The sequence below is a fragment of the Panthera onca genome, chromosome A1, assembly GCF_046562875.1.
Source record: "Panthera onca isolate mPanOnc1 chromosome A1, mPanOnc1 haplotype 2, whole genome shotgun sequence".
In the NCBI taxonomy this organism is placed as follows: Eukaryota; Metazoa; Chordata; class Mammalia; order Carnivora; family Felidae; genus Panthera; species Panthera onca.
The window spans coordinates 115,610,120-115,623,365 of record NC_138339.1 but is presented as its reverse complement, the minus strand read 5'-3'; the positions used below and the strand labels follow the sequence as shown (position 1 = coordinate 115,623,365).

Below are 13,246 nucleotides of genomic sequence, written 5' to 3'. Positions count from 1 at the left end.
GGGATTTTTTTTTTTTTTTTTTTTTTTTTTTGAAAGACAGAGACAGAGTGCAAGCAGGGGAAGGGCAGAAAGAGAGGGAGACACAGAATGCAAAGCAGGCTCCAGGCCCCGAGCTGTCAGCACAGAGCCTGATGCGGGACTTGAACTCACGGACCGCGAGATCATGACCTGAGCCGAAGTCGGCTGCTCAACCGACTGAGCTACCCAGGTGTCCCTGTCATTCAGGGATTCTTACATGCAAGAGGCTATTCTGGGGAGAGGAAATGATTTGTTACTGGCGGGCTAGAGGGAGTGTTTGTTTAGGGACAAGAGATAAAACAGTAAAAGTTGGTTTTATTTAGACTGTGAAGGATGTTAAATGTCAAGCATGAGAGTTTTAATTTCATTTTTAATACCACGAATTTTTTCCTAACTTGGTGATTGGTTAAGTAGAGTGGTAGTTTAGGAAAATTAATGTGATAGCGGCTGTCAGAGTATGTTGAAGGAGGAAAGATAATAAAAATAAGAAAGGGAATTAGGGAAGTATTTCAGTTTATTCATTTAGGAGATGAAAAGAACCTCAATTCAGGAGGTAGCAGAAGGAAGGAAAAGGAAAGGTGGAAAATGCTGTGAAGGAAAAAATTGATGTGTGTTAATAATGAAGCAGGTCAGAACAATGGAAAAGGAGTCAAAAGAGATTTTTAAAAAATATTTATTTTGGGGAGAGAGCAAGCAATGGGAGGGGCGGAGAGGGGAACAGAGGATCTGAAGCAGGCTCTGTGCTGACTGGCATCAGTAAACCCGATGTGGGGCTAGAACCCACAATCTCGAGATCGTGACCTGAGCTGAAGTCGGGCACTCAACCAATTGAGCCACCCAGGTGCCTCAAAAAAGATTTTGAATTTGGATAACAAGAAGAGGAAAACTATGGAAATTTACAGGAGATAGTGATTTGTAAATGAAATTAATTTGACTTGAGACGAAGGAAGTGATAATACTATATCCAAATGGAGGTATCCAGTGGGCAATTTTAATTAGGGTTTGGGCAAACCTTAGAACAGGAGGTTATGTGTACATATAGGGATGTTTGAATTGGTAGTGTTTGAGTTGGAGATCCTTTGGGCAAGTACAGTGATGAAGACAAAGATTAGAGGGATAGCAGAACAATCACTGTGAAATGTCTTGTAAATGGGAATGAAACACAGTAGAAAAATAGTCTTTGTCATTGAGTTAAAAGGAGTTGGGAGAGGGTGGGGGAACATTTAAGGGAAAATGAGAAAGACAGGTTCTTTGCTTTTATTTTTTTTCCGAATAGGAATAATTAATAGTTACTGTAGTTTGGGCAACTACAATATAATGAAGATAATACACAAGTAATTTCCCACGTTAGTAAATACCGTGCTTCAAAATTACTAAGGTAAAATTAATTCACTTTGCATTGTACTAGTGGTAAGCTGTTTCCACGAACTTCTAAAGGAAGAGTTTGTAGGATACAAAAATAATCAAATTTACGTTTTAATTTTATTAGGAAATATGTGAACATTAGAGAAGGGAAATACATAAGAAAATACAGAACACTAGGGACTTAAGGGATTTTATTTACTAACAACATTCCTTTTTTTTTTTTTAAGTTTACTTATTTGTTTTGAGAGAGAGTGTTAGTGCACACGAGCAGGGGAGTTGGGGGGCGGGGTGCAGAGGGTCCAAATCTGGCTTTGTGCTGACCGCAAAGAGCCCTATGCAGGGCTCGAACTCACAAACCATGAGATCATAACCGGAGCCCAAGTTGGGCACTTAACCAACTGAGCCACCCAGGCGTCCCCTGGATTTTCTTTCTTAGGTTGTCATTTAACTAGTTCCTGTATCCTCAAGTATTTACTGTAAATTGTCCTTATATCTAAAGCTTCACTGTCCGCTACACCACTGTAGCTATTGCATACTTAAACTGTAGCTAGTCAGTATTGAGATAATGCTCTCAATGTAATATGAGATTTTGAAAACTTAGTGTAAAAAAAAAAAACCACAAACTGCCTCATGAATCTTTATCTTGATATGTAATGAATTGATATGAATTGATAATGTTTTCCATATATTGGGTTAAATGAAATACTGTAAAACTGGTTTCTTTTTAACTCTAATGTGGTTTTTAGAAATTTAGAATTATGTGTGTAGCTTGCATTATATATGTATATATTAGATAGCTCTGATAGAATTGATTAGATTCAGGTTCAGTTTTAGATAGGAATAATTCATAGTGGTGCCATGTACTTCCAATTGCATTGCATCATAAGATTACATCATGAGACATATGTAGTGTTATTCCACACTTTTTAAGATCGATCATTGGGTTAAGATAGATCAATCTTACTCCTCTTCAACTTTTCACATGATGGGTTTAGCACACACCTATGTTGATTGCCTAGCTCCATTATTTTGTTGGTGGTTGGCAAAATGGCAGTTTTTCTATTTTTGTCCTTTCTACGTTTATTACCTCACATCCATCTATAAAAAAAAAAAAAGAACACTCTCATACCAGCTGTTACCTTGAAATACAGTGCATAGAAGAAATAGGAAAAATGCTTGATAATTTATCAATTTTAACAGAGATTAGTTGTGTCCTAAGGAACTTCCAATGGTGACCAGCATGGGTGTATGATTATGTGTTTAGCTTCTTGATGAATGGATTTTCATGATTTGATGTGTTACACTCCTTTGCACTCATTTTTCTTTACCTTTTTTAAGCTTTATTCGGGTATATTTGAAGTATCCTAAATCACTGCCACAATCAAGACCCCCAAAAGTTCTGCATGCCTTTTTGTGATGCACCCCTCTCTCCAGTCCTCCTTCCAGGCAACCACTGATCTTTCTGGCACCGGCGAACAGCTTGCATTTTCTAGAATTAAATTTTAAATGAAATACTACAGTATATATTCCTTTTTGGTCTGGTTTCTCATATTCATTGCTTTGAAGATTTGTTCAGTTGTGGTGTATATCATCAGTTCCTTTTTGTTGCTGAGTGGTGTTCAGTTTTATGGATATACCATATATGTTTATACCTTTATCTTTTGACGGACATTTGAATCATTTGCATTATTATTTTTCATAGTCCTACCAATGCTAATTCTTCGTGTTGGCTCTTGTCTCCTTTTGACAAGCTTAATCAGTCTTAGATAGCTTCTCTGCTTTTTGCCAAAAGATACTCTTGACTCATAGTATACATTTTCAGCCCAGACCTGGAATCTGGTGTCTCCAAAGGGTCTCTAGTTCCTTATAGTGGGAAATGTTCTTTAGGGCTTCGAGTGCTCTTGGGTACAGGATTTCATTGCTTTTAGGTCTTTACTATGGAAAGAACTGGGGAATCATTGTTTTTAGAAAAAGAGTTCATGCTGACATTTACAATACAATTAATATTATAGGGTCTTTATTTGGCTTTTTTGGTTTTTATAGTTTTATCCTTTTTTTTTCTGAAAATGTTCATCCGTAACAATATTACATAAACTTTATTTTATGTATTCTTATAATATTTAAAAAAATAACAGTGCATAATAATACTGCAATTCAGAATAAAATATTGAATAGATTGTGGTTCTAGTTCATGGTTCTTTTTGTCCTTAGAAAAAATGTAGCACACCAACAGTGAAAATACTCTGTAATAGTTCCTTTTTGAAATGTTTATGCTACTAATTTGATACCTGTTATGTTCACTTGTTTCAACTTATTTTCCATTTTAAGGATTGCTAAAATTTTAATTTTTAAATCATGGTAAAACAGTTTATGGTTCCAAAATCAAAAGTATAAAACAGTATTCTTGATTTTATCTTTGCCTCTTCTGTCCTGTTTGTTCCCTCTCCTTGAGTTTTTGGTTTCTTTTTATTATTTCTTTTTTTAATTTTTTTTTTTTTTAATGTTTATTTTTGAGAGAAACACAGAGAGACAGAGCATGAGCAGGGAAGGGGCAGAGCGGGAGAGGGACACAGAATCCGAAGCAGGCTCCAGGCATTGAGCTGTCAGCACAGAGCTCAACTTGGGGCTGAAACTTGCAAACCGTGAGATCATGATCTGAGCTGAAGTTGGACACTTAACTGAGCCACCCAGGCGCCCCTCTTTTTATTATTTTCTTTCTGAAAATACACATGTGCATGTCTGTCTTCACTCATTTTTATGCAAAAGGTGCCATTTAAAAACTGTTCATCTTTTTTCTCTTAGCATGATGAAATACAGATACCTCCATGTTAGTATATAGAACTCTTACATTGGGTTATTTTCAGTTTTTTACTGTTACAGATAGCCTTGTACATGTCTGTTTTTGAAATTTTTAAAAATTTTTTGCCATGTTATTTTGGCACAGATTCCTAGTAGAATTTTGAGGTTAAAGGGTAAATGTATGTAGTTTTGCTAGGTGTTGCCAAATTCTTTTCCACAGGCGATACACCTTTGTCTTCAATGGTGTGGCAGGCCAAATGATTCATCTCCCTCTCCCCCTTAATGATGTCCTTGTCTCAATCCTGAGAATAATTGTCAGAATTAAGAAATTAACATTGATACAGTATTATTATCTAATCTATACACTTAGTCATATTTTGCCAATTGCTTTAATATCCTTTATAAGAAAAGGGGTCTATGTTGGATTCCATGATGTGGTTGTCATGTCTAGAAATAACATATGTTCATGGGGTTTCAGTAATAAAAAACTTACTCTTAAAGGGTAAGCTTGTTATATGTGACACTTTATTTCCATCTTTCTGTTTAACTCAGGTGTTTCAAGGGTGCAAATTCCACATGTGACATACATACCAAGCTGTAAGAGAAATAAATAATTGGGGACCTAGAACTCTAACATAACAGTCTTAAAGAATAATATAGCACTTCTGAAGGAAGGTATTCTATAAATTTAGGTTTTAAGTTTCTCAAAGGTCTAGGAATTAATTTTTTTGTTTTATGGTTGTCACCAGCTGCTAGTAGGTTTTAAGTGTAGTGGTTTTGTAGATGCTTACTAAATCAGGGTTAGAGTAGTGGAATGTTAGAACTAAAGGGATCTTCAGTATCTTCCAAATGTCTTACTTTACTGAGGACCAAGGATATTGATGGCTTGTCCAAAAGAGATTCATGTAAGTAGTTAGCAATAAATAGACTGGGCAAGAATGGTTACCTTTTCCACTAAATTGGGAGGAATTGGGTTTACATATTTCAAGTTTTGCTAAGCATCAAAGAAGAACCTTTGTTAGCGAAAGATTGTTCAGGCATACCTCACATCATTACCACTATTTGATACTCTTATTTAAAAAAAACAACTTTCTAAGTAAAACATAAAAAGAGAAGTGTGAAAGTCCATAAGTTGAATTTTCATAGAATAAACACACCAATGTAACCCCCATTTGGGACAAAAAATAGAATTATTTCAGACATCCTTCTTTTTCCCCCGGAAAAGTGACTGTCTTGATAATGTGTTAGGTTTTTCTTCTGTTTATGACTGTAATGTAAATGGAATCATTTAGAATACATTCCTTCGTGTCTGGCTTTGGCTCAACATTGTTCATAAAATTCATGACAGTAGCTATGTCAAGTTGAATGCAGAAGCAGATGCAGAGTCCAGATGCATACTTTTAAGCCACACATTAAAGAGATTTGCAAAAATACAAACAATGTCACTCTTCTCATTAAAGATTATTTTTGAAAATACTTATTTTTTTATCAAGTGTCATTTATATTAAATCTAACAGTAATAATGTTAACATAATGTTAAAATAACATTGTTTCCATCTTAAAATGAATTAATAAGTAAATATTTTAATAAGAAAATTGTTCAATATTATTATCTAATGTGGTAAATATCAATAGGTATAACTACATAAACAAAATTCTTTGGAATTAATCATTTTTAAGACAATAAATAATTCTGAGGCCAAAAATTTGAGAGCCACTGATTTGGTATAGTCTAATTTATATTTTCACGATGAGCACTTGTTTTCAGTTTATTTTTGTATGCTTATTGGCCATTTGGATATCCTCTTTTATAAAATACCTGTTGAAGTCTTCTGTTCATTTATTTATTTTTAAATTTGTCATCTTCACTCTATTTTAGTTACATAGCTTTTGTCAGTTATATGTGATTCAGATATCTTCTTCCACTCTTTTGTCTTGCCTTTTTACTCTCTTAATGATATATATATTGATATATATATATACATATATATATATATATATATATGTATATATATATACACACACACACACACACACACATATATATTTTTTGGTCGTCAACTTATCCTTTATTAAAATAGTTTACTTTGTAGTTCTTAACTAGCTGGGCATTCCACTGCACCACTATTGATGTCATCTATGATGTCATGAGTGTGGCGGCCATCAACATTGCAGCCCACAGACTGAGTGGTCCCCATAATCTCTTTAATGGTTCCAGAGAGTTCCCTGGCTAATGATCCATGCCGCATCTCTCAGGCAATGTTGACAATCTCATCAAAAGTGATATTTCCACTGTGCTTAATGTTTTTCTGCTGCTTTCTGTCTCTTGGACGTTCCTTGAGGGCTTTGATAATCAGGGCGGAGGCAGAAGGTACCACTTCAGTCTGGGCCTGTCTGTTCTGAATGGTCAGTTTCACTGTAATCCTCAGACCCTTCCAATCACCAGTTGCCTTGGCGATGTCATCACCAACCTTTTTACTCCCTTAATGATATTTTTTGATTAACAGAAATTCTTAGTTTTAGTTCACTCTGATTTATCAAACTTAAGTTTTGGTTAATAATTTTATGTACTATTTAGTAAAATATAAAAATAATTCTCTCATTTTATTTTCTAGAGGCTGTGTTGTTTTGCCTTTCACAGTTATATCTAAAATCCACATGTGATTGATTTTTGAATGTAAAAGCATGTGGGTCAGATTAAATTCCCCTTGGCTTTCTAGTCCACCAAGTGCCATTTATTGTCATTACTTTTGACCAATGAATCCAACCACAAAAAATATTCTTTAACTGTAATATTTTGGTAAAAGCAAAAGTATTAAATGTTTATTGAAGGTCCTCTTGTATGTAAATGTTTAACATTGTTTTAATTCATGGTTTTTAAAAATATTAAGTTAGTGTGAGCTGTAAAATATTTTTAAAGCAAAACTTCCAAGAAAGTTTGAAATATCAAAGGAGTGATATTCGGTTTTATTAGGGTATTCTGGGCTTTAGCCAGTTTTGATTTGTTTCATCTCCTTCCATGCCTTTTTCTGTTAATGACATATATAATACATGGAGTAATATTTTATGGAATCATCCTTAAAAACTGCAGAACTGATTTTTAACCATTTACTTTTCAGGAAACGTTTTGATGGTAAATTACAATCGGAGTCAACTAATACTGCAAAAACCAAGAGAGATGCAGATTTCGAGGGCACAGATGAACCCATATTTGGAAAGAAGCCTAGGGTAGAAGAATCAATAAATGAAGATTTAAGGTAGTATTCCCATTGGCATAAATGTCAGTAACTCTTAAATGGTTGCGTGAAGTTTTGAAAATTACTTAAATGATGCTACTTTATGAAAGTGTTAAATTCAAGAAATGAAAAATGTATTTTAGTTATACATTCATACAAAAATATAGAACATCTGTATAAGTTTGGGGAAATGGAAGACAATATAGAAGAGTCATCTTTTAATGTTTTAGAATCCAACTTGTGAGAAAGAATCGTGAAGTCTGATTTTTTTTTTAAGAAAAAAACCCCACATTTCCTTTATTTATTAATGTCAAAGAATAGGATGGAACACAGAGAGTGGAATAAATGGAAAGAATAAAACTGACCCAATGGAAAAAGTAATTGAAAAGGAATGTTAAGAGGAATTAGATTTTTACTGTTACGTGTTGGAATAGAGTGGCTCTGAATCTCAAGACTGCTATCAGTGAGGGAGACCATGGATTTCTCTGACTGAAATAGCTGGTATTTATCTTCTCTTTATAAAAGTTGGTGTCATTTACTTAGGTTAACCTGTTTGTTATTGTGTGATGGATCTTCACAGCTTCTTTCTTCTTTTATGCCATATTTTGGCTTGGCACTACCATGAAGAATTTACTCTGAATTTTTTAAACTAGTTAGCTCTTGTAGTTAGCAGAAGTTACTACTGTAAATGGTGGTAGATGTGTCACTGAAATATTTCTGATACACCGTTTTCCAAAGCTAGTGGAATAGGTTACAGTATAATAGTGGCAATTTAAAATCATTGTTGCTTATTATAGTAACCCTTGGGTTTTGTTCAAAGTATGATTGGTTATTGATTTAAATAAAAATCAAAAGTAAATAAGAATAATCTAGTATAAAAATACATCTATTTTTCTTTACTTTGTCCACAGTCATGTCCTTTCAGAATCTAAACAGAACCTAGATGAGTATAACTTAAGATTTTGAATAGGGAACACTTCTGTTAATTATAGCAATGTCTGTATTAAGCTAGTTTATTTTGTACTCTCTGTCATGTAATGGTTTTTATAATGAGCTTCATGTTTTGAAGTAGTGACAGTGCTTTGGAAGGGGTACTTTTTTTTTAAATAGTTACTGGAATTCAGCTAACATAATTCTTTGAATAATCCACTTGGCATCTGTTCTGTATTTGTAAAATAGATGTTAACTGATTTTGAATTCTCAGCCTATATGTGAATAATGTGAAAACTTTTTTGAATATTCTTAATAGCCAGATTTTTTCCAACTTGTAATACTCATAATTAGGCAGTTTCCTTTTCCTTAGCAATTCATACAGGAGGCTTATTATCTAATCATAGAAAAATAATGTATTTTAACACAGCTTTAATACTTTTTTTTTTTTAAGTTTGGCTGACTTGATGCCCAGAGTCAAGGTACAATCAGTTGAAACTGTTGAAGGATGTACACATGAGGTAAGCACAAACAGTATATGGAAGTTGGTGTTATAAATGGAAGTTTGCTTTGGACTATCTAATATGATCAGCAAGCCATTTAGCCTCAGGGGCTTTAGAAACAATTACAGTTTCTGTAGGGTATATAGTCAGGTGGAAGGAGCTGGGGTTTTGTATCCTAACCTGAGCTAGTATCTTGAACAGCACTTTATCTTGAACAGCACTTTATCTAACTACAGTCTTGGATAAATTTCTTAACCTTTTTTTTTTTTTAATGTTTATTTTTGAGAGACCTAGAGACAGGGCACAAGGGGGGAGAGGCAGACACACATAATCCGAAGTAGGCTGCAGGCTCTGAGCTGTCAGCACAGAGTCTGATATTGGGGTTTGAACTCATGAACCGTGAGTGAGATCATGACCTGAGCCAAAGTTCGATGCTTAACCAACTGAGCCACGAGGCGCCCCAAATTTCTTAACCTTTTTGACATTGTTTTTAAAAATTTTTAAATTTGGAATAGTGTGTTGGTTGTGAAGATTATAGAAGAAAATTAGTGTAAGGTACCCAGCACAGAGTAGGTGTTCAATACCCATTCATCCCCTTACTCCTAAAGTCAAGTAATAGTGCCATTTTATAGGTCACATGCTTTCTCATGTCCTGCTCTGATTACTGATACATTGCAATTTCATTATTCGCCACAATGTGGTAACCGCTGATAGCTTGTAGTACCCCTTTTAGAAGAATTTATAAATATAAGGGACTAAAAAACGTTAAGAGAACTGTAACACTGTTTATACTAATAAAATCTTATTAAAAGTCTTTATTGACTAAGCAGAGTAATTCCGAATTAAAATGACTTTTGATAAACATTTATAACCTTATTTTTTTAAATACCTGTTTTTTAGCACTTGTTTCTATGAGTTCCTTTGTATTCCTTTAGAATAGCACTTAGTTTGGAATTTGTAATACCCATTTGATCATTCAGTACTTATGTTAGACCCTATTCAATGCTCTGGTATTAAAAAAGATGAGGGGAGGGAGGCCACACAATTTGCTCTTAAGAGGTCACAAGTTCTTGCTGTCCTTCACAATTCTCCACAATCCCTCCTTCTGTCACTTCTCAGTTTTTTAGCAGCTAACTTTACCTTTTACTTCATTTAGAGGGTTGAGGCTATCACATTGGAGTGTCCTCTGTTTATAACCTTCTTCACCAAGACTGTTCACACCTGTCCTGTCCACTAAAAGGAAAAGGCAATGCTAAGGAGGCTTGTTCAGTTAGTGTTCTTAGTTGTAACTTGTCATGCTTTCACAATGACCTAGAAGCCTTCATTTTCCCTTGTTTCTAGAGTTGAGTCTCTTCTGTATTTGCCCTTCCCTATCAGCATATGAATATTCAGAAGATTCTCTTATTCTAGGTTGCTTTTCAGCCACTATGTTGTTTTTTTTCCCCCTTTTGTGGTCATTTAATCAGTATATATCTTTAGAGTGCCAGGAACATTGTATGATTCACTAAGTATAAAGAAATAGAAGAGATGTGATCCCTTACTTTTGAGAGTTGCTATTGAGTGCTCTGCTAGGAAAATCCCTGCTAGACTAACTTGCCATTCATTTTTATAAATACACTATAATTAGATTTCTTCTTTCTCCATTTCTTTCAAACTGTTGTCACAAGAATCACCAATGACTATTTAGTATGTCTGTTTGACTCTTGATCATTTTGCTGGTTTTTTATTTATCTGACTCCTTAGTCTCTCTTTTCTGCCTATTACACGTTAGTGTTACCCAGACTGTTCTCAGAGAATAAAAACAAAAACTTTTTGATTCTTATACATGTGAAACATAACCTATTATTCTTGCTGCTGTTAAATCTTATAGAAGCTAAAATCTTAATTGCTTCACATTGATGTTCTTGGTTCATGTCATAGAAAGTACCAAAAGAGATGTGAGAGGGTCACTCAACTGATCAGATACAGCCATATAGGTTAATCATATCTTATTGGGGATCATAACATGATTTGGAGTCTAGGCTTCAGATTTTCAGATCCAGAAATTTGATTTTCTCAGTGTACCAACAGTTGTGCTTTCTTGGATAGACTCACTTTTGTCATATTCATAAGAGATGGAGGTATACAAAAACATGTCATTTCCTTAATTTAAAGCATAAGTAGTTTTCTCACTATCAAACTACCTGTAAATTTCTTAGAATACTAATAAAGGGGAATATACAGTATTAAGGGTAAGACTAGTGAAAACTATTCTGTCCCCCAGAAGTATTCATTCATTAATAAAAACACTTGATAAGTGTTTCTTAATGTATGCAGGATAAAATACCACATTCTTACTTATCTCACCTTTATAGATTACATTTAGAATGTCACAGTCTTTCTAACACATTCATTATATTGGGTATATTCATTAGGTTTCATAATTTACTAAGTTTCACTATTTTAAATTACGATCAGAGTCTAGTTATTCATTTTTTAAATACAATCCACATTGTGGTTATATGTTTGACCCTGAGCAACATGAGTTTGAATACAGATTTTTTTTTTTTTTTTTTTTTTTAAAGTAAGCTTCATGCCCAGTATGGAGTCCAACTTGGGGCTTGAATTCATGACCCTGAGATAAGAGTCAAATGCTTAACTGAGCCACCCAGGTGCCCCTAAATGTAGACTTTTTTTTTTTTTTTTATAAATACAGTACTGTAAATATATATTCTCTTCCTTAGGATTTTCTTAATTTCATTTTCTCTAGCTTTTTCATAAGAATGCGGTATAAAATACATGTATATAATATGTGTTAATCAACTATATTACCAGTAAGGCTTCTGGTTAACAGTAGGCTACTGATAGCAAAGTTTTAGGGGAATCAGAAATTACACGTGGATTTTTGACTGCATGGGGGGTAGGGGGGGTTGTTGCCCCAAACCCCATGTTCACGGGTCAGCTGTAATTGAGTTGGAAATTTACTGAAGATTTCTTAGTATTTCTAAGGTGGATAATCTCATGTAATACTTGCTTATTTAGGTTTTGCTCTTATAAATTATTTCTAATTTTAGTGTGTACCTTATTTTGCCCCTGTGCATTATTTAAACACTAAATGGTTTAATTCTTGGGAATTTAGATACATTATGAACTGCTGCTCTCCAGATCTTTTTTTTTTTTTTTTTTTTTTACACTTTTATTTCAGAGAGAGCGCGAGTACCCACACAAGCTAGGGAGAGGGGCAAAGGTAGGGAGAGAGAGAATCCCAAGCAGGCTCTATGCACAGCATGAGCCTGACACAGGTTTCAGAGAGAGAGAGAGTGAGTACCCACACAAGCTAGGGAGAGGGGCAGAGAGAAGGAGAGAGAGAATCCCAAGCAGGTCTATGCACAGCATGAGCCTGACAGAGGTGTATCGATCCCACCACCCTGGGATCATGATCTGAGCTGGGTTGGGCACTCAGCCGACTGAGCCACCCAGTTGCCCCTGCTCTCCAGATATTAACCTTCTTTACTGGAGAAAAAGAAAGTTTCTGCTTTAGGAAATACGGAGTATTATTTTATTCTACATGGTTTTCTTTCATGTGACAGCATCCGTTTTTATGTCCATTTAGCTTTTTTGAGCATTCCTTAATATTAGGCAGTACATTACATGTGGAAAATACAAAGATAGCTAAGATAGGTCCTAGACCTTAATAAACACAATTTCTTTAGGGAAATGGACTTAAAGGGTTTTAATCCCCTTACCGTTAGATAAACATAAGTAGAGGTTTTTTGATTATTGTAGCTTTAGCATTTGTCTTGTTCTTAAAAGCAGTTATTTAATTTTATAGTGTCTAAGACTGTAGCAGACCCTATCACTTGTACTTTTCAAGCCAGCATTAACTATGGAATGTTGAATGTTCATCAGTTCTCGAATAGTAAGTTGGTGATTTTTGTTTTAACATTAGGTTGCACTTCCTGCAGATGAAGATTATTTACCACTTAAACCTCGAGTTGGAAAAGCTGCAAAGGTCTGTACTTTGGGCAATACAGTTTGTACAGTTTTGTGTCTCTTTTCTAAAAATCTTAAAGATAAATTCTTTCAAATGAGATTTTTATACTTCCCAGTGTGTGTATACCAAGAAGAAGCTACCTGAAGTCAAATGTAATGAGAACCAAATCAGTAAACTACCATGAAGAAAATCATGCATGATGTGATGAGATTTTTAAAAATGAAAGTAATGATTCTCCACATTCTTAAAGAATTTAATGAAAAATATGTCAATCTTTCTCTAGAAAAAAAGCATGTGTGCAATGTCACACATATAGTTTGAGAAGTTTAACAAGCTTTTAATGAAACTTTAATGCTTATGTTAAATTGATTTTGAAGTACTGGTAGACCTTAAATGATAATTCAGAGTCATTTTTTTTCTCT

The 13,246-nt window shown here is 34.3% G+C and overlaps 1 protein-coding gene across 1 annotated transcript in view; it reads left to right on the top strand.

The window, feature by feature from the left end:
• MTREX (Mtr4 exosome RNA helicase) overlaps positions 1-13,246 on the top strand; it is a 107,862-nt gene that overhangs the window by 1,295 nt on the left and 93,321 nt on the right. Inside the window, exons 2-4 of the mRNA XM_060635775.3 lie at positions 7,302-7,439; positions 8,803-8,869; positions 12,780-12,842. Of these exons, the coding sequence (XP_060491758.3) occupies positions 7,302-7,439; positions 8,803-8,869; positions 12,780-12,842 (268 nt within the window). The remainder of the gene's footprint in view (positions 1-7,301; positions 7,440-8,802; positions 8,870-12,779; positions 12,843-13,246) is intronic.